This window comes from Dipodomys merriami, unplaced genomic scaffold (assembly GCF_024711535.1).
Source record: "Dipodomys merriami isolate MVZ:Mamm:240054 unplaced genomic scaffold, mDipMer1.0.p SCAF_8, whole genome shotgun sequence".
Lineage (NCBI taxonomy): Eukaryota > Metazoa > Chordata > Mammalia > Rodentia > Heteromyidae > Dipodomys > Dipodomys merriami.
In genome coordinates, this window is record NW_027206401.1 from 1,017,879 (window position 1) to 1,043,789 (window position 25,911).

The 25,911-nt window shown below is 61.9% G+C and overlaps 1 protein-coding gene across 2 annotated transcripts in view; it reads right to left on the minus strand.

Moving 5' to 3' along the window:
* The window catches only part of Smoc2 (SPARC related modular calcium binding 2), a 97,337-nt gene that overhangs the window by 20,211 nt on the left and 51,215 nt on the right, over window positions 1-25,911 (minus strand). The window contains exons 6-9 of one of the 2 annotated variants that reach the window (XM_070010357.1): window positions 25,067-25,117; window positions 22,649-22,723; window positions 10,855-11,041; window positions 4,438-4,520 (exon numbers count right to left, since the gene is read on the minus strand). In XM_070010357.1, the coding sequence (XP_069866458.1) occupies window positions 4,438-4,520; window positions 10,855-11,041; window positions 22,649-22,723; window positions 25,067-25,117 (396 nt within the window). Of the gene's footprint in view, window positions 1-4,437; window positions 4,521-10,854; window positions 11,042-22,648; window positions 22,724-25,066; window positions 25,151-25,911 lie in introns of both variants that reach the window. The other variant, XM_070010356.1, reaches the window with a different exon arrangement.

The following is a 25,911-nucleotide window of genomic DNA, read 5'->3' on the forward strand; positions in this document are numbered from 1 at the left end:
TCTCGGCTTTCCAGCTGCTCTGAGGTTGGTTTCTCACCCACAGTCTTCAGTCATGGGGATGTGGCTGGCATCTCTGCCAGGGTCCCAGAGCCGGGGTAGCAGACTTCCGCAGCCTGTGTGCTGCCACGAACCCGCACCATAGAATCTCACCCACAAAACCCGCAAAGCACAGCTGGCTACGACAGGGAGGACATGGTGTGGTGGATGCTGACGCGAGTGCTGGGCTCAAATCCCTGGAGCACCAGAGGTACGCGTTCAAAAGAACGGCTCAACAGAGGCTGAAGAAGAGGCAGCGGAAGCCAGCGTCCACATTGCTTCATTTGGGGAGGGGAGGGCAGCACGAGGATGGGCAGCTTGTAGGAAAGCACAGATGCAAACGAGGCCGGTCCTCACAGCCACGCCACTCAGCACCGCCACGCCAGTTCACAGCCACGCCACCCACCACAGCCACGCCGGCTCACCACGGCCACGCCAGATCATCTTAGCCATGCCACTCAGCACCGCCACGCCAGTTCACAGCCACGCCACCCACCACAGCCACGCCGGCTTACCACGGCCATGCCACTCAGGCTCACCACGGCCACACCAGATCACCTTAGCCACACCAGATCACCACAGCCACCAGCCACGCTTGCTCACCACAGCCATACCAGATCACCACAGCCATACCAGATCACCTTAGCCACGCCAGATCACCATGGCCATACCACTCACCACAGCCACACCAGATCACCTTAGTCACGCCAGCTCACCATGGCCACGCTGGCTCACCACGGCCATACGGGCTCACCGTGGCCATACAGGCTCACCGTGGCCACGCCAGCTCACCACGGCCATGCCGGCTTGCTATGTGTGGGTCCCCTGCTCTCCTGACTTAGGGCTGTGTCCTGTGCAAGGGCAGCAGGGGTGATATGACTAATGAAACAGTCGCTCCACTTGACAGGCTGGAATGAGGCTGGGGTATGGCAACTAGGGCTCGGTCAACTACAACTGCATCTGAGAACAAGGATGAGTAAACAAACCCCTGCTCAGGACAGGCAAGCATGGGGTAAGAACAATGGTACTGCTTTCCCCTAACGTTTCTTGACATCGTTTTGACCAACACTGCTCAGAGCTGGCATGGGCGCCCGTGGAGGTGCGGCCGGCGGCCGGTGCATCTCACTGTGCCTGGTCTTTGCCCGTACTCCGGCTCAGCAAAGGAACAAGAATCCCCGGATGAGGTGGTGAGCGCCTGGGCTCTGCGACGCACAGTCAGAAGGAGGAGACAGCTGAGCTCAGAGGTGCAGGGCCAGCCTGTGACACAGCAAAACCCCGTCTCCATAACGAGAACCAGATGCACCCTGAAGTGTACCCACCTGCCAGCCTCTGCTGCTGCATGCAGTCTCCTCTGAAACCACTAAGCAGAGCTAAGATCCTGTCACTCTCCTGAACTTGAGGTTCAGCACTGAGCCCATCTCCTCTCTGCACGGCTGAGGGTCTGGTGACCCTCCCCACACTAGACACCCTTGTATTTATGAATGACAGGTGCTGCGGGTGCTCAGCATGAAGAAAACCATGTGACTAGCCAATCAGCCAATCAGAGGCACGATGAGGAGATGAGGCAGGTTCACTCGTACTGCGCCTCAGAGGGCGTCTGCGCCGAGAGCTCGAGGCCCCTTCTCACCTCCGAGGGGACCCTGGGCGACATGGGAGAGCCAGGGGGCAGTGGCGGGGACCGTGTCCCTGAGGAGGCAGATCCTGAAGACAGCAGGAGAGCCTCGGGGTAGGGAGGAGGCCACGGAGAAGGACGTAGCCCTGCTCAGACAGACCACAGTGCTGCTGCAAGAGGCTGCTCAGACACAAAAGACCTGGACATGAGGGGCCAGGATGCTGGAGAGAGAGATGCTGGGATGCTGGAGACAGAGACTGAAATGCTGGAGACAGAGGCCGGGATGCTGGAGAGAGAGATGCTGGGATGCTGGAGAGAGAGAGGCTGGGATGCTGGAGAGAGAGATGCTGGGATGCTGGAGACAGAGGCTGGGATGCTGGAGACAGACAGAGGCCGGGATGCTGGAGAGAGAGACCGGGATGCTGGAGAGAGAGGTGCTGGGATGCTGGAGAGAGAGATGCTGGGATGCTGGAGAGAGAGAGGCTGGGATGCTGGAGACAGAGGCTGGGATGCTGGAGAGAGAGTCTGGGATGCTGGAGACAGAGGCCGGGATGCTGGAGACAGAGGCTGGGATGCTGGAGAGAGAGATGCTGGGATGCTGGAGAGAGAGAGGCTGGGATGCTGGAGAGAGAGATGCTGGGATGCTGGAGAGAGAGAGGCTGGGATGCTGGAGAGAGAGAGGCTGGGATGCTGGAGAGAGAGATGCTGGGATGCTGGAGAGAGAGATGCTGGGATGCTGGAGAGAGAGAGGCTGGGATGCTGGAGAGAGAGATGCTGGGATGCTGGAGAGAGAGATGCTGGGATGCTGGAGCGAGAGAGACCGGGATGCTGGAGACAGAGAGGCTGGGATGCTGGAGAGAGAGAGGCTGGGATGCTGGAGACAGAGGCTGGGATGCTGGAGAGAGAGTCTGGGATGCTGGAGACAGAGGCTGGGATGCTGGAGAGAGAGGCTGGGATGCTGGAGAGAGAGGCTGGGATGCTGGAGACAGAGGCTGGGATGCTGGAGAGAGAGTCTGGGATGCTGGAGACAGAGGCTGGGATGCTGGAGACAGAGGCTGGGATGCTGGAGACAGAGATGCTGGGATGCTGGAGACAGAGATGCTGGGATGCTGGAGCGAGAGAGGCCAGGATGCTGGAGGGAGCAGAGCTGAAGAATTATCTACAATACTAACTAGAAAGTAATCAAGAGAGACCAGACCTTCGTAAGAAGGCACACTTTCAGAGGAACTGCTGCTCAATGTCTTCTGTCGGGATGTCTCTCTGCAGGTTTTCTACTTTTCTCAAGACACAGCGCAGCCTCCAGAGAGCTCCAGAGCCGCTCTCACTGCAGAGCTCTGGAGCAGAGCCTGGCTTGTGCTCCATAGGCTCATTGTTGGCTGACCAAGACTGAGTGATCGCTTCCTGTCAACCGGTCTGGCTAGAACACCTGCTGCCTGTCCAGTGTGGGCTGAGGATGAACGTTCAGCCCTGCAGCACTTTTAAAAGAACACAACACTGAACGTGACCGTTCTGTGGGGTCTACACAGGCACCGCATGGGCCAGGAAGGGCCTGGTGTGCCAAGAGAAGATGGGGGCTGAACCCTCAGCCCTACACGGCTGAGCTATGCGCCTGTTGCTGTTTATTTATGGAAATAACATTCTCCTCCTCCCGGGGGAATGGTCTGTGTCCTGGAGCTAAAACTGCCTTGGGCTTTTCTTTCCTAATAAGGCAAATTATCCCCAATAACGCAAGCGATGAGGTGGCCATAACAGCACTCTCCCAAGATGTTTGTGCGCGTGGGGTAAGCTGACCCGGCTCCAGGGCCTGCAGCCTGGCCGTCGCTTGGGGATGGTGCAAAGGCCCATCTGCTGTGACCCCACAGGAGGCCCGTGCTGCCCGCCAGCCCTTCCTCCTCCCGCTGAGGGAGATTAGAGCTGTGTGGGCAAACAGGGAGAGAAAGCCCGGGAGGAGGCGACCCCCAGCCCAGGGAACCAGGAAAGCAGAGCTGCCGGAGCCCGCAGCCCCCTGCCCGGGGCCCTGGGACAGCAGAGACTCTGCGGGACCCATGGCCTTCCTCTCTGGGGAGAGTTAAGATAACAAGTCTGAGCAAGCAAAGCCCTGGACGGCGGGTGAAGACCTGGGCAGGGGAGAGCCGGGCCGCCCCTGGCATGAGGGTGTGACTCGACCAGATGCCAGAGCAGCCGCCTGGACAAAAGGTCCATAAAAGAGGAACCCCACCCAGGAGCCTGGAGCCTCTGGGGCTGCGGGTCACCAGGGCCAGTGTCTGGTTCTCTTAGACCAAGCCGTCTGGGCACGGCCCCCTCGCCCGGGAAGCAGGTGCACGGCCTCGCCTGGCCTCACGTGGCCTCACGTGGCTGGAAGGCGCCCCTCTGGGCCACCTGGCGTCTCTAACGCTCCACGAAACTTCGCCTCTGCTCTGCTCCTACTCTGGCTCAGAATTCTCCCCTTCAGAGAAACCCTGTCTGTCATAAAGCTCCTTCTTCCCCTGGCTGTTGGTGTCTTTTCTTCCAGTTTCTGTCACACGAGACACTTGGTACAGGGACCGCATCCCTCTGGTAGGAGGCTGACAGTGGTAGAGGGCGGGCTGGGTGCGGTGCCCTCTGGGTAGACCCGGCCGAGTGCCTTCCAGACCCATGGGGGTCCTGACCTCACAGCCCCGTGTGGCTGGCGCTGGGCATCTGCCGCTGCCCCGCCAGCAGAGCGACATGGCTCCAGGCTCACCCTCGCTCCGGAGGGCGGCGTGTGAACAGTCTCGTGTGCTGATAGGTGGGGCCAACGCGGTACTCACCCTGCAGCTGCCGGCCTCTGTACGCGTCCCTGGCCTTGGCTGGGTGTGCCCGGGCTGTGCTGTCACACTTGGGCTGCTCGTACCTGCGGGAGGGGCGGGGAGAGGGGAGGGAAGAGAAAGCGGCTGCCTGAGACCTGGAGACGCATTTGCATCCCCTCCCTGTGCGTCCTGACTCCAGGCCCCAGCAGGAGCACCGGCTTCCACCCAGGACTCAGCGCAGCCCCAGCACCGCCTGCACCTCTCAGTTTACCCCACTCTGTCCCCCTTGACCATGCCAACAAATCCATTCTCCCGACGAGCCCGGGGTCCCGCCTGGGTGGGGGTGACCCACAGGGAGGGGCCAAGGGTGGGCGGGAGCCAGGCCAGGCCGGACCCTCGGCACTGAGTGGGTGTCTGAGCTTCCGGGCGCCGCTCCAGCCCTGGCCGTTCTGATGCTAAAAGCGAGCAGCTGGTTGGAACTTCTGGAAGCATACCACCCTTCTCACAGGGCACCTGTGGCACACACACGTCTCAGAGACACATTTGTTTTTGGAGTTCAATCTGGTCTTGGACCCGTGATCTCCCTTCCTGAACCTTCCGTGTGCTGGGATTACAGGTCTGTGCCACCACGCCAGCCTGAGACAGAGTTTCACACTTAATCTTCTGACTTGGAAGGTACCTTATGACCATGTGGGTTTTGTTCCAAATGGGCCTGACGTAGCTCCAGAATGCTAGCACTGGTTCTGAACATCTAAAATCTATATTTAAGAATTCCGTCCCTTCTAAGGAGTGGTGTGAGATGTCATCTGCAGAAGACACGCTCAACGTCTTAGGGACTGAATCCAGTCTCTGAATCCAGTCTCTGGCATGCATCATCCCTCCTCCTAACAGTGTCTGTTTAAATGTCCTTCTAAGGGTCAAGGGAACCCCCAGCCTGACTGCCCACCGGACAAGGGCTAGCTGCCATGGGGAAGCGTATGTCAAGGTGCACACGGCCCACGTGAAGGAGCAGGGGTCGGAGAAAGGTGCTGCCCGGTCGGAGCGGGGTCGGACAAGGGCGCTGCCCGGTCGGAGGGAGCAGCAGGTGCAGAGAGCCACCGTGCCTTCCAGAGGGGGAAGGGCTGCCTCTGTGTGGCCCCAACGAAGGGCTGGCAGCCGGCCTGGAGCTTGCTAGCCTGCTTCTCCTCTGGCCTCATCACTGGCCGGTGCCAAGTCCAGACCTGCCCTCCCCCCACCCCAGGCTGCACCAGGCCTGAGAGGAGGCCGTGTGGGGCCCCGCCTCCCGGCTCAGGCCCCGCCTCCCGGCTCAGGGCCCCGCCTCCCGGCTCAGGCCCCGCCTCCCGGCTCAGGCCCCGCCTCCAGGCTCGGGCCCCGCCTCCGGCTCTGGGCCCGCCTCCCGGCTCAGGGCCACGCCTCCCGGCTCAGGCCCCGCCTCCCGGCTCAGGCCCCGCCTCCCGGCTCAGGCCCCGCCTCCGGCTCAGGCCCCGCCTCCCGGCTCAGGCCCCGCCTCCGGCTCAGGCCCCGCCTCCCGGCTCAGGCCCCGCCTCCGGCTCAGGCCCCGCCTCCGGCTCAGGCCCCGCCTCCGGCTCAGGCCCCGCCTCCCGGCTCAGGGCCACGCCTCCCGGCTCAGGCCCCGCCTCCCGGCTCGGGGCCCCGCCTCCGGCTCAGGCCCCGGCTCAGGCCCCGCCTCCGGCTCAGGCCCCGCCTCCCGGCTCAGGCCCCGCCTCCCGGCTCAGGCCCCGCCTCCGGCTCGGGACCCGCCTCCCGGCTCAGGCCCCGCCTCCGGCTCAGGCCCCGCCTCAGGCCCCGCCTCCGGCTCAGACTCCGCCTCCCGGCTCAGGCCCCGCCTCCCAGCTCAGGCCCCGCCTCCGGCTCGGCCCCGCCTCCGGCTCAGGCCCCGCCTCCCGGCTCAGGGCCCGCCTCCCGGCTCAGGGCCCGCCTCCCGGCTCGGGGCCCCGCCTCCCGGCTCAGGGCCTGCCTCCCGGCTCGGGGCCCCGCCTCCCGGCTCAGGGCCTGCCTCCTGGCTCGGGGCCCCGCCTCCCGGCTCGGGCCCCGCCTCCGGCTCAGGCCCCGCCTCCGGCTCAGGCCCCGCCTCCGGCTCAGGCCCCGCCTCCCGGCTCAGGCCCCGCCTCCCAGCTCAGGCCCCGCCTCCCGGCTCAGGCCCCGCCTCCCGGCTCAGGGCCCCGCCTCCCGGCTCAGGCCCCGCCTCCCGGCTCAGGCCCCGCCTCCGGCTCAGGCCCCGCCTCCGGCTCAGGCCCCGCCTCCGGCTCAGGCCCCGCCTCCGGCTCAGGCCCCGCCTCCGGCTCAGGCCCCGCCTCCGGCTCAGGCCCCGCCTCCGGCTCAGGCCCCGCCTCCCGGCTCAGGGCCCCGCCTCCCGGCTCGGGCCCCGCCTCCCGGCTCGGGCCCCACCTCCCGGCTCGGGCCCCGCCTCCGGCTCAGGGCCCGGCTCAGGCCCCGCCTCCCGGCTCAGGCCCCGCCTCCGGCTCAGGCCCCGCCTCCGGCTCAGGCCCCGCCTCCGGCTCAGGCCCCGCCTCCCGGCTCAGGCCCCGCCTCCCGGCTCAGGCCCCGCCTCCCGGCTCAGGCCCCGGCTCAGGCCCCGCCTCCGGCTCAGGCCCCGCCTCCGGCTCAGGCCCCGCCTCCCGGCTCAGGCCCCGCCTCCCGGCTCAGGCCCCGCCTCCAGCTCAGGCCCCGCCTCCGGCTCAGGCCCCGCCTCCGGCTCGGCCCCCCCAGGACCACGGCAGGACCCCCATCTGCCCCCACAGCCATGAGCATGGCCACTTCTCTCAGTCTTGTGGTCCCAGCAGCATTTGGCTCTGGGAAGAACCAGCTTCGGTCTCTGTCTGGGACTCTGACTGGGGTCTCAGGCAAGACCGACCACCATTCTTCTGCGGGGGGCGCGAGGGGGCAGCACCCGTCGCCGCAGCCTCTACCGCGGCTGTCCCGGTAGCCACGGAGCGCACGCAAGCCACCGAGCCGCTCCCGCAGCTGCGCGGCTCAGGGAAGCGGGAAGGAGAGGGTGCAGCAGAGGGCACTGGAGGCCGCCCCACCAAGCGCCCGTCCTCCTGGGGCGGACACCGCAGGGGGACAGGGCTGGGAAGCCGTGGGGCGGAGCGGGGGGGGGGGCGGAGCGGGGGGGGGCGGAGGGGGGGGTGGAGCGGGGGGGGTGGAGCGGGGGGGGTGGAGCGGGGGGGGGTGGAGCAGGGGGGGGTGGAGCGGGGGGGTGGAGGGGGGGGGTGGAGCGGGGGGGGGTGGAGCAGGGGGGGGTGGAGCGGGGGGGGGGTGGAGGGGGGGGGTGGAGCGGGGGGATGGAGCGGGGGGGGGCGGAGCGGGGGGGGGGCGGAGCGGGGGGGGGCGGAGCGGGGGGTGGAGCGGGGGCGAGTGGGGGGGGCCGGAGCGGGGGTGGTGGAGGGGGGGACCAGAGTGGGGGGGGCCGGAGTGGGGAGGGGCTGGAGCGGCGTGGGGGGACAGAGGGGGGGTGGGGCGGAGGGGGGGTGGGGCGGAGGGGGGGTGGGGCGGAGGGGGGTGGGGCGGCACTGAACTGACACCAGCGCTTTCCACGATTGCCCAGCAGTGCGGCCTCTTAGATGGCAATCAAACTGATCTAATATTTAAGTTAAACCCGTTCCAGAGAAGGGTTTATCTACGAGCATATGATCCAAAGCCAGCCAATGGTTCATTATATAAATGGGTCGGGGGTCTCGCAGGAAAGGGTTTTAGTGTCTATGAGAGAGACGGGCCTGAGGAGCTCTGGGTGGGGAAGCTCTTACTGGCTGTCAAAGAAAGGACGTCTCTTCTTCTAAAACATGGTGTTATGCTGCAAACAGAGATCCTAACCTGGGTGCGTGGAAACCCAGGGCCACCAGGAGCAGCCCTGGCCAGGGGCAGGTTGAGGAATCTCAAACAGGAAGGGAGGCAAGGCTCATTGTAATGGTGACAACCTCCTGAGGTCTGGGAATGGCCCAGCCTCCCACTGCTGTGCCTCAGTGTGCCCGGAGGCCAGCAGAGAATGGGACAGAGTCAGCCACAGAGCCCGAGGAGCCCCACCAGACCACCGGGGCCTCCCCCAGCCCGAGGAGCCCCACCAGACCACCGGGGCCTCCCCCAGCCCGAGGAGCCCCACCAGACCACCGGGGCCTCCCCCAGCCCGAGGAGCCGCACCAGACCACTGGGGCCTCCCCCAGCCCAAGGAGCAGCACTGAACCACCCGGGCCTCCCCCAGCCCGAGGAGCCCCACCAGACCACCGGGGCCTCCCCCAGCCCAAGGAGCAGCACTGAACCACCCGGGGCCTCCCCCAGCCCGAGGAGCCCCACCAGACCACCGGGGCCTCCCCCAGCCCGAGGAGCCCCACGGACCACCCGGGCCTCCCCCCCAGCCCAAGAGTCCCAACAGACCATCCCGGGCCTCCCCCAGCCCGAGGAGCCGCACTGAACCACCCGGGCCTCCCCCAGCCTGAGGAGCCCCACGGGACCATCTGGGCCTCCCCCCCAGCCCTGGAGCATCTGCCAGCCAGCCCCCCTGTGGTGTGTGCAGCCTTGCAGTGCCGAAGGTCAGGGCATCTGAGGAGCCGGTTCTGTCTGATGTTCCTTCCCAAAGCTCAGGAAAGGGGCAGCTACTCCCTCCTGTGATCGGGAGCAGGGAAGGTGACCACCGTGGCCTCTCCTTTGGAGCATGAAACCCAAACCAATTCTTTGCTGGAGGAAATCAGGATGGGGAGAGGACAGGAGGGTTCGTTTTGTGTCTGCTGGGTTATAATGTAAAACGTCTCTCCGATTCCTCAGGGATAAAATTCTAAATGCTGACCTCAGATTTCATGGCCAGTTGAGGGGTTCTGGCCTTGACGGCTAAAGGATTTCATGGCCAGTTGAGGGGTTCTGGCCTTGACGGCTAAAGGATTTCATAGCCAGAGCCGAGAGGGCGTCTGCCAAGGATGCTTCACCTCCATCCCAAACGTGGCAGAGCCGGGGCTGCGGCTGGCAGGAGCTGGTGGGCAGCAAGTGCCGACGTAGCTGGGGAGGAGCGTGTGGGATGCCGGGGCCAAAGAAAGGCTCTGGTCCACCCACAGGGGCAAAAAGATGTCCAGGCTGAGCCCGGGAACGCCACACTGCAAGCTGTGCACGAGGCAGTTGAATCCAAGCCTGTCTAGCCGGCAGAGGGCCCTGTGCCAGCGTGCTGGTTCAGACAAGGTAGAGGCCACACCGGCCTTCCGGAACCCTGCATGGGGCTGTCGGACATGCACCCGGCGCCAGGCTGCACGGTATGGTTTCTAAAGCACAACTGCAGCCGGCACTAGCTGTGCTCAGGGGCATGGAGGGCAGCTGGCTGGACTTGACCTGGATGGGGCATGTCTTGTTTCCTGTTCTGGGGTCTACACAGCCCACTCCTCACTGAGAGCCATGATCTACACAGCCCACTCCTCACTGAGAGCCGTGATCTACACAGCCCACTCCCCACCCAGAGCCGTGATCTACACAGCCCAATCCTCACCCAGAGCCGTGATCTACACAGCCCACTCCTCACTGAGAGCCATGATCTACACAGCCCACTCCCTAACCAGAGCCATGATCTACACAGACCACTCCTTACTGAGAGCCAGGGTAAAACTTGAAACATTGGGGAACACAACTTAGGAAATACGGCCACGGCCATGTCCAGATGATTAGAGATGAAAGCAGAAATCAGCCTAAAACCTGGGAGAGATAATACGCTTGTCTATTAGTAGACTCCTCTCCTCACATTCAGGATAAAACAAAGAGCCATGCATGTGTCCTGTGTCGGGACAAGGCTGCCAGGCTGCTCAGACAACATCCTTGTAGTGCATTCTCGCTCTTTGAAAAAGATAATGTCAGAACACCAGCATTTCTATTCTATGCACAACTAGTCCGGGGTCATGTTCCTCTGCTTCTGAAACACTTGGCCTTTGTGGTCAAAGCCAGCAGCCTGAGAAGGACTGCGCCTGGCCCCCAGCGAGGCCTGGCCTTCTCCCTGCTGGGGGCTCTGTGGCTCTCCTCCCCATATTTGGCACCTGGCGACCCTCAGAAATGTGCTTTTCCTGACTTGTGGCTGGCCAGAGCTTCCAAGGCATCCTGGGCCCGCAAGCTGGGGCAGGGGGGGATTGTCCCAGAGCCAGGGGGCTTGCCCCAGGAGCCGGGGGGGGGCTCACCCCAGAAGTTGGGGGGGCTCATCTCAGAGTCAGGGGGCTTGTACCGAAGCCAGGGGAGGGGCTCATCCCGGAGCCACGGGGGGCTTGTACCGGAGTTGGGGGGGCTCACCCCGGGAACCAAGGGGGGCTTGCCCCAGGAGCTAGGGGGGGCCTCATTCTGGGAGTTGGGGGGGCTTTGCCCCGGAGCCTCTGTGGCCCCAGCCTGGCGGTGTCCCTGCTGGGGCAGGCTCTGTGACCCCCTCACCCCACAGCCCCCCTCGGTGTCCCAGGCACGTACCTGGTGGAGGTGCCGGGGATGGGCCGCCCCGTGTCCACCAGCACGCACCAGCAGTAGCCGGTGGACGGGTGGCACTGCACCGGCTTGTAGAGACCGCCGTGGGCGCACTCCGGGATCACCACGTTGTCATTCTTGGGGTGCTTGGCCTCCTCCAGGGCCGACTGCTGCTCCTGGTCACAGGAGGATGCTGGGAGAAGAGGGGGAGAGGAGGGGTCAGCGGGGGGCTGGGGGTTCAGTGGGGGGTGGAAAAACGAGCAATAAGCTTAAAATCCCACACGTGCATTCAGCATCATTTGTGTAGTTCGTTGTTGTAACGCTCCATTTCTGGCATCCGGTGTTTCTGTGGCTCTGCTGTTCTCCACCGGTGACCAGCACCTGTTCCCACCCATCACTGACCAACCCTGACAAGAATTCAAAGGCGCCATTCAGATGCAGACAGATTATCCTGTAATACAGTCGCCAGTTTGATTTCCCAACCAACACAGGCGTCTGTAACGTGCCAGCAAGCACTTCTTATCCCTCTGCTACCAAGGGCTGAGCGTGTGACCCAGGCCGTCACTGGAAATACGTCTGGGCTTCCTCTTTAAGACGCAACCCCCCTGGCTTATCGGCAGGAGAGACTACTTGGTAGGAACGGAGGCAGGGAGCGAAGGTGTTCCGTGGAGGAAGAGGCCTGTGGAGCGGAGCGGAGGCTGGCTGCGGCTGGTCAGCAGGACCGCCTTCTCCTGGCGTCCCAGCCCACGGCAAGCCCTGTTCTCTGCCACGTTTCCCTCCCAGTGACGCCCCCATTGCTCTTGCCATGTTCCCATCTGGCCTGGCCCAAGGACGGAGGCCCAGACTCCCAGCCTCCACGCCCAGGCCTTCCTTTCCACGCGGGACAGTCCGAGGACAGCCGGCTCCTCCGGCCAGGGGCTGCGCGGTAATGAGGAAGACCGTGACCGGCCTGGCAACGCTTCCTGGAATGTCTGCGCCTCCCTCCCTTCGGTCTCTCTGAACGACCCTCAACCTCTCATTTCCTTGAAGACTTTATTCTGGCCGCCCTGATGCTATCCTCACTGAGCTCTTACCCAGGGACGAGTTCTGGACATTTTAAATCTCAAAACTGGTCCAGGCCAAGAGAACGGGCCGCACAGATCCAGCCAGCTGGTCTCCCAAGGGAGGCCGCGAGCGAGCGCAGGCGTCCTGCAGGCCGCGGTGGCCCCAGACCTCCACCGGGAAGAGGACCTAGACAGCAACCTCACAGCATCACAGAATTGACCCAGCCAGACGAAAGGCCTAAATGTAAGACACAAAGCCTCACAGGCCTGGAAGTAACATTCCAGAACACCTAGACGCCGGGTGAGGGGATGGCTGGGCATGCACAGAGTCCCTGAAAGAACGGAGATGGGGACGGGAGGACGGGGACGGGGGAACGGGAGGACGGAGGACGGGGATGGGGACGGGAGGACGGGAGGATGGGGGGACGGGAGGATGGGGGGACAGGAGGACGGGGGACAGGAGGACGGGGTACAGGAGGACGGGGGGACGGGGATGGGAGGACGGGAGGACGGGAGGACGGGGGACGGGAGGACGGAGGATGGGAGGACAGGTGGATGGGAGGACAGGGGATGGGAGGACAGGGGGACAGGAGGATGGGAGGACGGGGGGATGGGGGGACGGGGGACAGGAGGATGGGGATGGAAGGACGGGAGGACAGGAGGATGGGAGGACAGGGACGGGGGGACGGGAGGACGGGAGGACGGGGGGACGGGAGGATGGGGGGACGGGGACGGGAGGATGAGAGGACAGGAGGATGGGGGGACGGGGGACGGGGTGACGGGAGGACGGGAGGACGAGAGGACAGGAGGATGGGGGGACGGGGGACAGGAGGACGGGGATGGGAGGACAGGAGGACAGGAGGACAGGGGGACGGGGGGATGGGAGGACAGATGCACACTCATCATCACACACAGACACACACTCATCATCCCACACACAGACGCACTCATCATCCCACACACAGACACACACTCATCATCCCACACACAGACGCACTCATCATCCCCACACACAGACACACACTCATCATCACACACACAGACAGATGCACACTCATCATCCCACACACAGACACACTCATCATCCCACACAGACACACACTCATCATCACACACAGACGCACACTCATCATCACACACAGATGCACACTCATCATCCCACACACAGATGCACACTCATCCCACACGGATACACACTCACCATCCCACACACAGATGCACACTCATCCACACACAGATGCACACTCATCCACACACAGACGCACACTCATCATCCCGCACAGACACATGCTGCATGGTGTCTCCTGCGCGGTGTCCACAGACACCCCAACTCACAGCCGCATCTCCGCATGGACCCTCTCCATCCTCCAATGGCCCTGGCTGGCCCTGGCGTTGGGAGGCCATTCACCAACTACACCAGTGATCACCAGCCTAAGCAACATGGCAGGCAGTGTGAAGCCTCCTCCTCCTCCTCCTCCTCCTCCCCCCCTTGTCCTCCTCCTCCTCCTCCTCCTCCCCCCTTGTCCTCCTCCTCCCCCCCTTGTCCTCCTCCTCCTCCTCCTCCTCCCCCCTTGTCCTCCTCCTCCTCCCCCTTGTCCTCCTCCTCCTCCTCCCCCCTCCCCCCTTGTCCTCCTCATCCTCCTCCTTCTCCCCCTTGTCCTCCTCCTCCTCCCCCTTGTCCTCCTCCTCCTCCTCCTTCTCCCCCTTGTCCTCCTCCTCCTCCTCCTTCTCCCCCTTGTCCTCCTCCTCCTCCTCCTTCTCCCCCTTGTCCTCCTCCTCCTCCTCCTTCTCCCCCTTGTCCTCCTCCTCCTCCTCCCCCCTCCCCCCTTGTCCTCCTCCTCCTCCTCCTTCTTCCCCTTGTCCTCCTCCTCCCCCCTTGTCCTCCTCCTCCTCCTCCTTCTCCCCCCTTGTCCTCCTCCTCCTCCCCCTTGTCCTCCTCCTCCTCCTCCTTCTCCCCCTTGTCCTCGTCCTCCTTCCTTCTCCTCCTCCCTCCTCCTCCTCCCCCCCTTGTCCTCCTCCTCCTCCTCCTCCTCCCCCCTTGTCCTCCTCCTCCTCCCCCTTGTCCTCCTCCTCCTCCTCCCCCTCCCCCCCTTGTCCTCCTCATCCTCCTCCTTCTCCCCCTTGTCCTCCTCCTCCTCCCCCTTGTCCTCCTCCTCCTCCTCCTTCTCCCCCTTGTCCTCCTCCTCCTCCTCCTTCTCCCCCTTGTCCTCCTCCTCCTCCTCCTCCCCCTCCCCCCTTGTCCTCCTCCTCCTCCTCCCCCTCCCCCCTTGTCCTCCTCCTCCTCCTCCTTCTCCCCCTTGTCCTCCTCCTCCCCCCTTGTCCTCCTCCTCCTCCTCCTTCTCCCCCTTGTCCTCCTCCTCCTCCTCCTTCTCCCCCTTGTCCTCCTCCTCCCCCCTTGTCCTCCTCCTCCTCCTCCTCCTCCCCCTTGTCCTCCTCCTCCTCCTCCTTCTCCCCCTTGTCCTCCTCCTCCTTCCTTCTCCTCCTCCTCCTCCCCTTTGTCCTCCTCCTCCTCCTCCTCTTCTTCCTCCTCCTCCTCCTCTCCTCCTACAACTAAGTCTTCACTCCATCACTTCCACAAGAGGGCAAGCACATGACAAGAAGCCGCAGGAAACTTTAAAGGGTGTAAAGGAGGGAAAGCACACATGGGAAAGAGAAGACCCCACGTGTGTACCGCGAGGCACAAGCGGGCTTCTTCAGTACTACGTTAACTGCCGATGCAACCTAGGACTTCTTCCAGCCTTTGGTGTACTGTGTCGGCACTTCAAAATGAAAGAAATAAATTTAAAGAACACAGCTTAGCACCTAGGAGAAAAAAATTAATCGATAATGCTTAAATTGGGAAACGTTCTTGAACGAATAAAGAGCTCTCTTCCCAGTGAGACATGGTGAAGGAATTACTCTATTCTTTTCTAGTTTTAAGTTCTAAAATAAAGTATCATTTTTGTCTTGAAGAGCCACATCATAACAGAAAACAAAATTATTTCCAAGTGTCCAAACAAAAGAGAAAAGTGCCTTTTAGTTGGAAGTTATCTTGGAAAGTTGCATTTCTTAGGCTGAGCTCAGGGGAGGGCGTGGCAGCTCAGGATTCACATCAACCACAGGAAGAAAGACCCTGACCGCGGACTCCGCGCCCACCCTGGGAGGGTCTGGGCCCGGTCCACGTGCCCGGACGCACCACCCAGCCAGCACACCACACACGCTGTACCAGATGTGATAAAAAGCTCATGATAAAGACTGGAAGCCGCTTTGATGCTTTCCCATTAACTGAGCGGCTGATGTGTGCCAAATGCGTGGGCGTGGAAATGGAAGGCCCGGCACCGCCCGCAGGGCTTCGAGTTTTGTTTCCTATGCCCGGCAGGGCTGGAGGCCGTGCTGGGGTCTGCCCCTCGCTGGAGGCTCGAGGCGTGCCCGGGGCACGCAGCTCTCCTGGCAGAGCCCAAAGGCCATTGCTGTGCTTTCATAAAAGACACGTCTCTGCTGTCAACTTGAACTGTACTTGTTTTTCATAAAAATGATTTAAAAACACTGCTGAAAATAACTCCATTGCATAATGTACCTGTGGCCATGAAACAATGCTTAGATTTGGGAGAAACTTCTACTTGCAGCCAGCATTTGATATGGGAAAACAAAGAACTTTTGTTCTAGCCCAGAAGGGGTTTGTATCCACGGCTGATAAATCCCGAGTGGCTGTGGCGGCTGCTCCTTGCTAGACAGGGACCGGTCAGGGCCCAAACCGCCCCGGGGCTGTGGGAGGAAGGCCAGGGGGCTGGCGGCAGGCTGAGCAGGTAGTGATGAGCAAGAGAGAGAAAGAGTGTGTGTATATGAGAGAGAGAGACGGAGACAGAGAGAGAGACGGAGCAAGAGAGTGAGAGTACAGTGGCCACATTGGACCTGCCGGCCATGGACTGAGTGTGGGCTTGGGGGGTGGGGGTGATGGTCATAACGAAGGCGGAGCTCGGGTTAGACGGGAAGAGGATGGACAGCAAGCCGGCAGGACGGGTCAGCTGGAGGCTGTGGCTGAGGACCCTGCCCCGCCCGCCAGGGCACGGCAGGGGAGCTCAGCCCTCCGGCCCGGGGCCACTTGGCGCAAGTCCCCCAAAGCAGACAGATACTTTCTATTCACCTGTTTAGGAAGAGGACACAAGCACTTTTTTCCCTAACTGAAGATGAGTTAAGCCAAGGTCACAGGCAGTGAATTATTCACCAGATGCCAGGTTGAATCTGAATTTCAGATAAACAAGAAATGGTTTGGGGTATAAATACCCCCCGTGCAGAATCTATATCTTAAATAAAAGCCAGTTTGCCAGTGTGCGCGTCTTCCGAGCCGCCGCAGCAGATGCAGCGCTGCCCTCTGCACGGTGGCCTGCCGGCCTTCCCCCGGCTAAGCAAGGCCGGGGGAGCTGTGGCTCCACGGCCAGCCCCTGCGTGGCGAGGGGAAGAGCCCCCTCTGCCCCCCTCTGCCCCCCCCACCCCCCCCCGCCCCCCCGTCCCCCTCTGCCCCCTCCACCCCCCCATCCCCCGCCCCCCGCCCCCTCCGCCCCCTCTGCCCCCTCCGCCCCCCGTCCCCCGCCCCCCGCCCCCTCTGCCCCCCGGCCCTCCCACCCCCCCGCCCCCTCCGCCCCCCCGCCCCCTCCGCCCCCCCGCCCCCCGCCCCCTCCGCCCCCCCGCCCCCTCCGCCCCCCCTGCCCTCCCGCCCCCCCGCCCTCCCGCCCCCCCCCGCCCTCCCGCCCCCCCGCCCTCCCACCCCCCCGCCCCCCCGCCCCCTCTGCCCCCCTCCGCCCCCCCGCCCTCCCGCCCCCCGCCCCCCCGCCCTCCCGCCCCCTCCGCCCCCCTGCCCCCTCTGCCCCCCCTGCCCCCTCTGCCCCCCCTGCCCCCCTGCCCCCTCTGCCCCCCCACCCTCTGCCCCCTCTGCCCCCCCTGCCCCCCCTGCCCCCTCTGTCCCCCCTGCCCCCTCTGCCCCCCCTGCCCCCCTGCCCCCTGCCCCCCCTGCCCCCTCTGTCCCCCCTGCCCCCCCGCCCTCTGCCCCCCTGCCCCCTGCCCCCTCTGCCCCCCCTGCCCCCCTGCCCCCTCTGCCCCCCCGCCCTCTGCCCCCTCTGCCCCCCCTGCCCCCTCTGCCCCCCCTGCCCTCTGCCCCCCCTGCCCTCTGTCCCCCCTGCCCCCTCTGCCCCCTCTGCCCCCCCTGCCCTCTGTCCCCCCTGCCCCCTCTGCCCCCTCTGCCCCCCCCGCCCTCTGCGCCCTCTGCCCCCCCTGCCCCCTCTGCCCCCCCCCCGCCCTCTGCACCCTCTGCCCCCCCTGCCCCCTCTGCCCCCCCGCCCTCTGCCCCCCCCGCCCTCTGCCCCCTCTGCCCCCCCGCCCTCTGCCCCCTCTGCCCTCCCTGCCCCCTCTGCCCCCTCTGCCCGTGGCACCGGCCTGGCAAGGCAGAGCCTCCAGCTCCCAGTCACCCAGGACCAGAAGCAGGAGCCGTGAGAGCCCTGTGCGCAATCCAAGCCTCTGGACAGCCAGCGACGCCCCCAGAGGAGGTTGGAGGAGGCCAGGACGGGCCAGGCGTGGAGTCCACACACAGACCTTTGCGCACAGCGCCGGGGATGGGGACAGAGGTTTGAGTGAAGCCCTGTCGGCCACTTAGGATTCTGAACTTGCTATTAAGAACCATGTGCAGCTGGACGCTGGCGGCTCACGCCTGTGTCCCAGCTCCTCAAGGGACTGAGATCTGAGGATCACGGTTCAAAGGCAGCCTAGGCAGCAATAGCCGTGAGACTCTTATCTCCAAATAACCAACAGAAAACCAGAAGTGGTGCTGTAGCTCAAATGGTAGAGCGCTCACCTTGAGCTGAAGAGCTGAGGGACAGCACCCAGGCCCTGAGTTCAAGCCCCATGACCAACAACCGCAAAAGAACCATGCTGCAGACGCATAGCATGGTCGATAGAATGAGCTCAGGATGCACAGCACTGGCCATGGAATGAGCTGCTGATGCACAGCACTCTGCTGATGGATTGAGCTGGATTCTCACATCAGACCTCATTGATTTGGGGGACAGGCACAAATCTCACTCTAGTGGGAGGTCAGGCCAGGCACCTTCTTCACATGGCTGAACAGTGTGTGCTGGCACACAGTGAAGCCGTCATTTGCTGCTTTTGTCCCCAATTTCTGTCATTTCTGTATTTGACATTCTTTACCCTGATTATTTAACCAGTTTGCTCAAATGTTGAAATCTGAAAAGTAAATATGACTGGGATTAAAGCTGCCTTCTACTATTAGGAAAGTTAGACAGACTTGGTTATGCATATTTTAAAGAAGGATAATTAATGCTTTAAAATAAAAATATTTTTACAGTCCACACTTATAAGGGACTATTAATTTATGGATCTGTTTACCTTTTCAAATGATCAAAACTTTATAACTTAGAGTCTGGTATTTTTCTGTTTTGGTAATGTTATGTGAGATAAACAGAATGGAAAGGAAAATGTTAGAAACAGAAAAGAAAATATAGTTTATTTTATTTCCCACTGAGGAATGCAATTTAGCCTGATTTAAGGCAGAAGTAGAAGATAATTATCTTTTGGCACTAATTTTAATATTTGCAATAAAACAAAAATGATGAACCCTGCATACAGCAGAAAACATTTCCACTGAGGGACCTCGCAGACCTTGGATACACCACACACACGCTGAGCACATCTTCCTGGACATAAAACAGACCCGTGTTTAATGGCCAAGGGAGGAAGACGGATTTCTCCCCGAGGAGGAAGGCAATTTGCACTGCTGACAAAACTGGGACTCCTATGTTTTCTCTAGTTCTCCCGCAGTCTAGAAAGACAATAAACACAAAGGCTGGCGTGCAGAGGAGGGGGGCCAGGCCAGGAGTGTCTCCCCAGGTCTGCAGAGCCCCGCCGGGGACCCCGTCCGGCCAGCGGGAGAGCTGCGCTCCGACTCTGCATCTCCAGCTTTGCATTCTGCGTCCTAAGTACACAGCTCAGGGAGACATCGCACGCAGGCTGCCCTCCATGTAATCCAGGAGGACGGAGCCCAGCCAGGCTGGCTGCACGGCATGCTGGTGACCACCGGCCAGCCAGGGCCAGGAAGCAGAGGGCCAGCTCCCGGCCAGGGCCAGGACGGCCTGTGATGGCCGGGCTGGCGAGGAGAGCCATGCCTGGAGAGGAACCAGAGACCCTGCAGCCCACCACCGCTGCAGAAGCTGCCAGCAGTGCAGGTGTCCCCTCCCCAGGCCTGCGTGTGACCACCTGCCCTGTGTGATCACCACCCTGTGTGTGACCACCTGCCCTGTGTGATCACCTCCCTGTGTGTAATCACCTCCCCTGTGTGTGATCACCTCCCTGTGTGTGACCACCTGCCCTGTGTGATCACCTCCCTGTGTGTGACCACCTCCCCTGCATGTGACCACCTCCCCTGCGTGTGACCACCTGCCCTGTGTGATCACCTCCCCTGCATGTGACCACCTCCCCTGCGTGTGACCACCTGCCCTGTGTGATCACCTCCCCTGCATGTGACCACCTCCCCTGCGTGTGACCACCTGCCCTGTGTGATCACCTCCCTGTGTGTGACCACCTGCCCTGTGTGATCACCTCCCCTGCGTGTGACCACCTCCCCTGCGTGTGACCACCTGCCCTGTGTGATCACCTCCCTGTGTGTGATCACCTCCCCTGTGTGATCACCTCCCTTGCGTGTGACCACCTCCCCTGCGTGTGACCACCTGCCCTGTGTGATCACCTCCCTGTGTGTGATCACCTCCCCTGTGTGATCACCTCCCCTGCGTGTGACCACCTGCCCTGTGTGATCACCTCCCTGTGTGTGATCACCTCCCTGTGTGTGATCACCTCCCTGTGTGATCACCTCCCTGTGTGATCACCTCCCCTGTGTGATCACCTCCCCTGCATGTGACCACCTCCCCTGCGTGTGACCACCTCCCCTGCGTGTGACCACCTCCCCTGCGTGTGACCACCTCCCTGTGTGTGATCACCTCCCCTGCGTGTGACCACCTGCCCTGTGTGATCACCTCCCCTGCATGTGACCACCTCCCCTGCGTGTGACCACCTCCCTGTGTGTGATCACCTCCCTGTGTGATCACCTCCTATGTGTGATCACCTCCCCTGCATGTGACCACCTCCCCTGCGTGTGACCACCTCCCCTGCATGTGATCACCTCCCTGTGTGTGACCACCTCCCCTGCGTGTGACCACCTCCCCTGCATGTGATCACCTCCCTGTGTGTGACCACCTGCCCTGTGTGATCACCTTCCTGTGTGTGATCACCTCCCCTGCGTGTGACCACCTGCCCTGTGTGATCACCTCCCTGTGTGTGACCACCTGCCCTGTGTGATCACCTCCCGTGTGTGATCACCTCCCTGTGTGTGACCACCTGCCCTGTGTGATCACCTCCCTGTGTGTGATCACCTCCCCTGTGTGATCACCTCCCCTGCGTGTGACCACCTGCCCTGTGTGATCACCTCCCCTGTGTGTGACCACCTGCCCTGTGTGATCACCTCCCCTGCATGTGACCACCTCCCCTGCGTGTGACCACCTGCCCTGTGTGATCACCTCCCTGTGTGTGATCACCTGCCCTGTGTGATCACCTCCCCTGCATGTGACCACCTCCCCTGCGTGTGACCACCTGCCCTGTGTGATCACCTCCCTGTGTGTGATCACCTCCCCTGTGTGATCACCTCCCCTGCGTGTGACCACCTGCCCTGTGTGTGATCCCCTACCCTGTGTGTGATCACCTCCCCTGTGTGTGATCACCTCCCCCTCCCCTGTGTGTGATCACCTCCCCTGTGTATGATCACCTCCCCTGTGTGATCACCTCCCTGAGATGCTCCACTGTGGTTATTATGACACATGCCTATGTATTCTTTGGATTTCAACTAGTCATACCATATTATCACAATGCAAATTTGCAAATTAAAGGGAAATGAGACTCAACTGGTGTCTGAAATTCCATGGATCGCAGTGGCCAGAGTGCGAATCCTGCGGGTGCTTGCCATTTCTGCGTGAACACTGAACACAGGATCAAGCTGCACCATTCTTCTTCCAGTTCCACCCCGGTGTGGGGCGCAGATCACATCACAAGGCGGGCAGCTGGAGTGCACTGGGGTTTCCCGAGCGCTCCGAGCGCCTGCCGGGCATGAGGTGAGTCAGCGCGGCCAAGCCAGGCCGGGCTCAGCCTGAGTCTGCATGGGTGAGGGAAGCCCAGCTACAAAGGCACCCTGTTCCTGAGCTGCGGGGTGGCCCGGGCCAGTGGGGCCAGCATGGGGCCAGCACGGGGCCAGCGTGGGGCCAGCGCGGGGCCAGCACGGGGCCAGTGGGGCCAGCGTGGGGCCAGCATGGAGCCAGCGTGGGCCAGCACGGGGCCAGCGTGGGGCCAGCGGGGCCAGCGTGGGGCCAGCATGGAGCCAGCGTGGGCCAGCACGGGGCCAGCGTGGGGCCAGTGGGGCCAGCGTGGGGCCAGCACGGGGCCAGCGGGGCTAGCACAGGGCCACCAGGGCCAGCACAGGGCCACCAGGGCCAGCACGGGGCCAGCACGGGGCCAGCGGGGCTAGCACAGGGCCAGCAGGGCCAGCACGGGGCCAGCACGGGGCCAGCGCGGGGCCAGCACGGGACCAGCGGGGCCAGCGGGGCCAGCACGGGGCCAGCGGGGCCAGCACGGGGCCAGCATGGGACCAGCAGGGCCAGCGGGGCCAGCACGGGGCCAGCATGGGGCCAGCGGGGCCAGCGCGGGGCCAGCGCGGGGCCAGCCCGGGCCGGCACGGGGCCAGCGCGGGGCTGGTGTGGGGCCGGCGCGGGGCCGGCGTGGGACACTCCCACACTAGCCGCTCAAGGTGCTCTAAAAAGGCACCTTTCCAGCGGCGGAATGCACAGACCTGTTTCTTTCCCAAATTAAGTTCAGGTGCTGCCTAGCTGCGGCTCCCACGAAAAGTGTCCTAGAGCCAGCAGCCCGCCTAGAGCACAGGCCCCTTGGCTCCCCGCCCCCAGGCGCGGGCAGAGCTACTCCGGTCTCCAACAGCACCCCAGACCCCCTTTACGCCATGCCTGCCCCTGGGTAACCCAGTCCTCCGAACTCTGATGGACCTCTGACCTTCTCCTAAGGGGGTGTGAAAACGCACCTCAAAGAAAACACAGGGACGGTAGGAGAGCGATGCTCGATGCTCGTGCTTCTAGGCCTCTGCCCTATTTCTCTTCTCTGTGGGAATTTCTTGTAGCCCCTGAGCCAACCTGCCTCAGCAACTGACCACCGAGCTCAGAAGTTCCACGAGATCACAGGAAACGTGCAGGCCAGCCACAGAGCACGAAAGCAAAGGTTACAGAAGAAGCTGGCTTCCTGAGACCACCCAACCCCCAGCGGACTCAGAGCAAGCCCACCGTCCACAGAACCAGGGGTCCAGTTCACCCGCATGAAGCCCTGACAAACATTGTTTTGTAGCAAACACAATATATACAAGTGGGAGGAATAAATTAGCCAAAAATATAGATGTATGGGAAATTAGGGTAAAGGCAAATTCTTACTAACAAAACATAACACACATTCACACTTCACCTCTAGAATTGTAGTTTGTGGCATCAACAGACTATTCCAAATAATGTAGAAAATTCAATAAAAGATACCAAATTGTAAACCTATTCTGTTGACTGAGAGATGACCCAGCCTGAGCTGGGTCACTGTGCACAGCACTTCCGGGACTCAGGACCAGGGTAAGGACACAGCAATGCGCTCAGGGGTTCAGAGTGACAGGGCACCTCTTTTACCTGAATTTTTATTGGTCTTGTTCTGCCGACTTTTCACTTGCTCTGTCCAAAGTGTTGGGTACCGAGACGCGATGTCTGTGAACGAGGTAGAAGGGTTATGTTACATCCCCAGTGCAAAGCTCCTTCTTCAGCTGACAGCTCAGCAGCTGGTCTAAAAGTCAACAAATTAATCTGGTAGAGAAACACACACCTCACTTTCTGAAGGAAAGGAGACCAAAGGAAACAATAATCCACTCCCTACTCCCATTTCTAATCTTAGCATCAGTTTTCCTCATTGGAAAGTGCAATGAAAAGCTGTTTGGATGCAGCTCCGTGTTGAAAGAGCTGGGTTCTACAGAAAGATGCTCAGATAAACCCTGCAAAACAAAGATAGTTACTCCCTTTTTTCCCAATGACTATTTATGACTTTCTCTCCTTCCTTTTTCTTTTATTACTGTCCTTTGGTAGTTGTACCTAGGAGTTGCCATTTAACATAGCACTTTATGAATACAATATACCTTGGTCCTTGTCACCCACCCCTGCTCATCCCCTCTGCCCCCATCTTAATTGGATTGCTGGCTGCATTCCCCCCAATTCTCTTCATCATCCACCTCCTCATTCATCTACCCCTCAGCCCTACCCTGCCCCTTTTCAATACTTGGTTCCTGGTGTTTTATTCTGCTGAACTTTGATTTTGTCTTTCCAAGGAAAGCAATACTTGAGTGAACTATTTGTTAAATGCACTAACACATGTGGCATGCGTCACAATCCTGTCCTGGGAATACAGGCTCCGAAGCCTGTTCGGGGGTCTGGGATGCGTCCTGGCTGTGGAATGGGGTGGGAGGGTGTGGAGTGGCGGAGGAGAGCGCACACAGTGCTCTACCGCGGTGACAGGAGCCACGCGCCCTCCACACCCCGATGCCTTTGCCGTGGGGATCCCCTGCAAATGCTCTCCAGACCATGACACCACTTGGCCTGAGCAGGGAACCAAGGCCCAAGACAACTACGACGGCAAAATGTAGGAAGTCTGTACTCATGCCCAGCACTGACAAGACGTGAACGGGGAGACGGCGTGGCTCCACACCCCCAGAATATGCCTTTATATCGCTCAAACTGGAATTCTCAACCCAGACATTTCTCCATGCAAATGAACAGGCAGTGCAGTACCACTGGAAACGCCAAAACAGCAAACTCGAGGGGCCACGATGCGGGGGACGGGGGTTCTGCCTTCATAATTAGACACAGGGCAGTGAGAAGGCCCTGCGGCCCGGCAGGTTCACACCTGCGTCGACACACTCCAGGAAGGTTTGTGCACACTTGTGGTTAAGAACCCGATATCTTGCTGGGCACCGGTGGCTCACACCTGTCATCCTAGCTACTCAGGAGGCTCAGATCTGAGGATCGAGGTTTGAAGCCAGCCCCAGCTAAGACTCTATTTCCAATTAACCAATAAAATGACCTGGAAATGAAGCCAAGTGCCAGTGGCTCACACCTGTCATCCTAGCTACTCAGGAGGCTGAGATCTGAGGATTGTGGTTCAAAGGCAGCCAGAGGAAGGAAAGTTTGTAAGATTCTGGCTCCAGAAAGCCTGAAGTGGAGCTGTGGCTCAAGTGGTAGAGTGCCAGGCTTGAGTGCAAAAGCTCAGGGATGGCGCCCAGGCCCCGAGTTCAAGCCCAGGGCTGACCAGATCCTCTCTCTACATGTGGGCCTCATGCTGGTCTTGAGCACTACACTTCATGACCTGACCTGACCTAAGTGCAATTTGGTGTCTTTTGGCCTAATGTTTTTTTCCTCTCACCTACTTCTGTAAACGCTTTCCACTTCCTTGCTGTGTGAGTTTAGGTAAGGGGTTTTCCTTTCTGTATTTTACATAACAGTGAGACCACATTGACTCTTCTTTGAATGTCTGAGCGCTGAGTGACGTCTTTGTCAGGATGGCCTGTCTCTACTCCTGGCCCCACGACTGTCCACCCTCCCCCCCTACCGCCCACCCTCCCCCCTGACCACACTCCCCCCGACCATCCACCCTCCCCCGACCATCCACCCTCCCCCCGACCGTCCACCCTCCCCCCTGACCACACTCCCCCCGACCATCCACCCTCCCCCCTGACCATCCACCCTCCCCCCTGACCGTCCACCCTCCCCCCGACCGTCCACCCTCCCCCCAGCCATCCACCCTCCCCCCAGCCATCCACCCTCCCCCCGACCATCCACCCTCCCTGACTGTCCACCTTCCCCCCCGACCATACACCCTCCCCCGACCGTCCACGCTCTCCTCCTGACCGTCCACCCTCCCCCCAACCATCCACCCCCCGACCGTCCACGCTCTCCCCGACCGTCCACCCTCTCCCCGACTGTCACCCTCCCCCCGACTGTCCACCCTCCCCCCCAACCGTCCACCCTCCTCCCCTCCATGCCCCGTCCCCCACCCTGGCTCACCTTCTTCGTCTCCTTGAGGCTGAGTCTCCAACGCTGGGGCTGCGGCATCATCTGAATTCAGAACGGAAAAGATTTGCAAGGAGACTACAATTATGAGAGTAAGCTAAGTAAGTGTGCATACAGGTGCTGGGAAAGCCCCCACGTAGCCAACCACCCAGTACCCAGGCTGGGGCTGCCCAGCCACCCAGGAATGAGCAAAGGCTGGGGCGGAGGGGCGGGACTGAGACCCCGCACCGAAGCCCTCCAAGCTCGACTGAGGCCCAGCACCAGCCCAGGAGGGAAATGCCGGGTCTGGTTCTGAGCACGGGGCCAGTGTTTGGCAGTAAGATGGTGATGGGCAAGAAAGAGCTGGAAAACCACGCGTAGGGAACCCCCAGAGGATGCAGGGTGGAGGGTGTGGAGGGGGGACCAGAGCAGCCACAGCCAGTGCATTGCATGTCCCTCCCCTGCGTGGCTGAGCGGGGCGATCCCAGGTGTGAGGGAGCCCCGGCCCGTGGGACAGCCCTGCCCCCTCCACGCCTGCACAGCTCCAGGTCCCAGGGAGCCGGGGAGGAGCCGGGGAGGAGCCGGGGAGGAGCCGGGGAGGAGCTGGGGAGGAGCTGGGGAGGAGCCGGGGAGGAGCCGGGGAGGAGCCGGGGAGGAGCCGGGGAGGAGCTGGGGAGCTGGGGAGGAGCCGGGGAGGAGCTGGGGAGGAGCTGGGGAGGAGCTGGGGAGGAGCCGGGGAGGAGCCAGGGAGGAGCTGGGGAGGAGCTGGGGAGGAGCTGGGGAGCCGGGGAGGAGCCGGGGAGGAGCTGGGGAGCCGGGGAGGAGCTGGGGAGGAGCTGGGGAGGAGCCAGGGAGGAGCC